At 41.0% G+C, this 4,302-nt stretch overlaps 1 protein-coding gene across 1 annotated transcript in view; it reads left to right on the top strand.

Annotated features, from left to right (window-relative positions):
- Positions 1–384: 384 nt before the first annotated feature.
- The window catches only part of SLC30A5 (solute carrier family 30 member 5), a 36,784-nt gene continuing 32,866 nt past the window's right edge, over positions 385–4,302 (top strand). Inside the window, exons 1-2 of the mRNA XM_008069234.1 lie at positions 385–502; positions 2,321–2,387. Of these exons, the coding sequence (XP_008067425.1) occupies positions 2,334–2,387 (54 nt within the window). The 5' untranslated portion in view covers positions 385–502; positions 2,321–2,333. The remainder of the gene's footprint in view (positions 503–2,320; positions 2,388–4,302) is intronic.

The raw sequence follows: 4,302 nt of genomic DNA, 5'->3' as shown, positions 1-4,302 counted from the left end.
CGGGCTCAGGCAGTCCACTCACCTCAGCCTCCCAAAGGCGCCGGATTACAGGCTGAGCCACCGAGCCTGGCTTTTTTTTTTACTTTTTATTATGAACAAAATAAACCTATGCTTATTATTGTGGTTGTTTTGGTTTGGGTTTCTGTTTTGTAGAGATGAGGTCTCACTATGTTGCCCAGGCTGGTCTCAAACTCCTGGGCTCTAGCAGTCCTCCCACCTCTGCCTCCCAAAGTGCTGGAATTACAGGTGAGCCACCATGCCTGCCCTGTTATGTGTATTTCTGTGATTTCTATGATGACCTTTTACTACATATATAATAAAAAAAGAGTTCCTTGTGATTTCAGTGATACTAAAATTTGTCTCTGCTTTTATTTTTCAGATTAACAAAATATATTGTGTTACTATGTTTCACTAAATTTTTGAAGGCTGTTGGACTTTTTGAATCATATGATCTTCTAAAAGCAGTTCACATTGTTCAGTTCATTTTTATATTAAAACTTGGGTGAGTATCTGTGGAGTTTTTTCCTTTATTTCTTTGAAAATCCTGTTTTAATGAATATCTTTAGAAAACTTTACATAAAGTATTTTCTCCAATGTATTGCTCTTGTCAAGTTTTTTTGTTTTTGTTTTTGTTTTTGAGTTGGAGTCTCACTCAAAACCGCAGCCTCGCCTGCTGGGTTCCAGGCTCCGGCCATCCTTCCACCTCAGCCTTCCCAGTAGCCGAAATTACAGGCATGCACTACCACACCCGGCTGATTTTTTGATTTATTGTAGAGATGAGGTCTTGCCAAGTTGCCCAGGCGGGTCTCGAACCCATGGGCTCAGGCCATCCACTCACCTCAGCCTCCCAAGGTGCGGGATTACAGGCTGAGCCACCGAGCCTGGCTATAATTTTTTTTTAATGGAAGAATAAAGTTAGAGTTACAAAGAGAGTGATGAGAAAAGGAATTATGGTACTCTAATTTCTTGCCAAAATATAGACTTTAGTTTGTGTTAATGAGATTTTTGCAAGTTTCTTTTAAAATTCGGTTTAATAGCAGCTGGATTCTCATCTCTGCTTCGGCCTTCAGCCTGTTGTGGTATTAGCCTCTGGAAAACTTCATTGTACACTTCTGGGAGAATAAGAGTGAAAGGGGCAGATGATGTCTTGGGATTTTTATAAAAGTAGTTTTGACCTTACAGACTCCCTGAAAGGGCCTCAGGGACCCTTGGGATTCTCAGTCTTCAAAAAGGCACAGAATGTTACCTGAGGTTTGTCTTAGCATAAATACTCCTTATTTTCTAAATTAAACCATGCTGTGTTCACTACATAAACCCTTCTTAGTACAAGGGCCTTATTTAGTATAAATATTACATTATTCCACATATGGTAAGAAATTATTTCTAAATAAAGATTTCTGGACCTTGAGATTGATAGCAAGCCCCCTCCCTCTCTGTTGTAAAAAAAAAAATTACAGGCTGGGTGCGATGGCTCATGCCTGTAATCCTAAACACTTTGGGAGGCTGAGGTGAGAGGATTGCCTGAGCCTGTGGGTTCGAGACCAACCTGTGCAACATGGTGAGACCTCATCTCTACATAAATCAAAAATTAGCCAGGTATGGTGATGCATGCCTGTGGTTCCAGCTACTTGGAAGGCTAAGGTGGAAGGATCGCTTGAGCCCAGCATGTAGACACTATGGTGGCCATGAATGTGCCACTGCACTCCAGCCTAGGTGACAGTGAGACTGTGACTCAAAAAAAAAAAAAAAAAAATTGTTGGGCCAGACGTGGTGACTCCACGCCTATAATCCCAAAACTTTGGGAGTCTGAGATGAGAGAGTGAGACTCTAACTCAAAAAAAAAAAAAAATTGTTAATGGCTTTTAGGAATATAATTTTGGTAATTTGGGAGTGTCTTGACTAAAAAATTTTAAGCACCAGTTATATGCATTTTTAATATAACTTTTGGCAATGTCAATTTTAGAGACATATAATTAGTATTTTCTTCATCTCTATTTTACTATTTCAAGATTTGCTGTTACTGAATTTTAGAGACAGTAGGAATTATTTTATTTGGTATTTTCAAGGTATTAACAAAATATTGAGACTCCTATACTTTTTGTGTCTTGTGAACTGGTTCTCAAGACAATTAAAAAAGAAGAGTACCCAAAATACTGCAATGAGAATCTTATGAAAATAAATATAATTCTCCAGTATGCTTTCTTTTAAGGGTAACATACCTTTGAAGTCCTGTTATATTTGTTTAAAATAAAGTCTTTACTTAAAACCATATCTTGTGTTTAATATTAATACTAACATGTTAATGTTTCCATATATATAGGACTGCGTTTTTTATGGTTTTGTTTCAAAAGCCATTTTCTTCTGGGAAAACTATTACCAAACACCAGGTAAGTTTTTTTGCAAAACCCTTTTATTGCTAGTAACTTCCTATTTAGTGGACCAGGATGCAATACTTATTTTTAATAAAGAGTATTTAATAAATGATTTACAGACAATCAAATAAATAAATAATGATTTACATATACAGCAGAACACTTTCAGAGTTAACTCGCTCTTCACCTTTTTTCCAGAATTGAGGCTTTAAAATACAGGGTGTGGTGGCGCACACCTATAATCTCAGCACTTTGGGAGACTGGGGCAGGAGGATCACTGGCAGCCAGGAGATTGAGACCAGCCTTTGCGACAGTTTTTTCTGCAAAAAGTTTTTAAAAACTAACCAGGCATGGTGATGCATGCCTGTAGTCCCAGCTATTCTGGAAGCTGAGATAGAAAGATCACCTGGGCCCAGGAGGTTGAAACTGCTGTGAGCCTTGACGTGCCACTGCACTCCAGCCTGGGCTACAGAACAAGGCCCTGTCCCAGAAAAAAATAGTAAACTACAAAGTGCCAAAATAATGAATGTTTGAAAATGCAGGCCATTGTTTTGTCAAGCACTGGCCAGGCCACGAGCCCTTTGAACTGTGGCCACCATGTTTTCTTAGCTTTGGCCCCTCCTCTACCTTGGGGGGGGGGGGCAGGTAAATCTCTTTTCTCTTTCTCTCTAATTTACTTTCTAAGTAAGCTATGTTTTCCAATCTAAAAAAAAAAAATGCAGAAGATGGTAAAACAATTTTAAAGCAATCATGTAATTTTCTTCTTTAATACAGTCTCCTTAGTCTGAAAGATTTACAAATTGGACATGAAAGCATGCCTAGGAGCCTAGTACAAATGTTACTGGGAGCTGATAAAGCATAGTGGTTAAGACTGAGGCCTCTGTAGTCAGACAAATTCGTATTCTGTCTGTCCTGCTTACTTGCCCTTGCTTTGGGCAAATTACTTAATTTCTCTCTACCTTAATTTGCTCGCCTGTAAAATGGAGATTGTAGTAACTTTCTAATGTAGCTGTGATGAATAAATGAATTAATACATATGAAGGCCGTGCATGATGGCTCACCTATAATCCTAGCACTTTGGGAGGCCGAGGTAAGAGAATTGTCCAAGCCCACGGGTTCAAGACCCGCCTGGGCAACTTGGCAAGACCTCATCTCTACAATAAATCAAAAAATTGGCCAGGCATAGTGGCACATGCCTGTAGTTCCAGCTCCCTGGAAGGCTGAGGCGGAAGGATCACCTGAGCCCAGCAGGTCGAGGCTGCGGTGGCCAGGAACATTCCACGGCATCCCAGCCTGGGCAACAGAGTGAGACTCCAACTCAAAAAAAAGATCAAGCCTGAAATGTAATGATGATGCAGCACACGTCAGGGTGCAGTACATCACCCTCATCATCATCACTATTCCCTCTAGGCAGCTGTAGTTCCAACTTCATGCGAGAAACATCCTAATGTTGCACACTCATCCCATGTCGATACTTCTTTGACAGCAGTTACACCCTACAACATATTTATTTTATGCCATACTTAGAAACCTATGCCATCATTTTTTTTCCTTTCCTTTTTTTTTTTTTTGAGACAAGTTCTCGCTCTGTTGCCCAGGTTGGAGGGGCAGTGGTGCAGTACTAGCTCACCCAGCCTCAACCTCAGGCAGTCCTTCCAACTCAGCCTCCCAAGTAGATAGGACTGCAGGTGCACACCACCATGACTAGCTAATTTTTTAAAAATTTTTGAGCCGGGCTCGGTGGCTCAGCCTGTAATCCCGCGCCTTTGGGAGGCTGAAGTGAGTGGATTGCCTGGGCTCGCGGGTTCGAGACCCGCCTGGGCAGCGAGACCTCATCTCTACAATAAATCAAAAAATCAGCCGGGCGTGGTAGTGCATGCCTGTAATTCCGGCTACTTGGAAGACTGAGGCGGAAGGATCGCCGGAGTCC

Source organism: Carlito syrichta, unplaced genomic scaffold (assembly GCF_000164805.1).
Source record: "Carlito syrichta isolate Samal-C Ts95f unplaced genomic scaffold, Tarsius_syrichta-2.0.1 Scaffold109772, whole genome shotgun sequence".
Lineage (NCBI taxonomy): Eukaryota > Metazoa > Chordata > Mammalia > Primates > Tarsiidae > Carlito > Carlito syrichta.
This window is presented reverse-complemented; position numbering and strand designations above follow the sequence as displayed.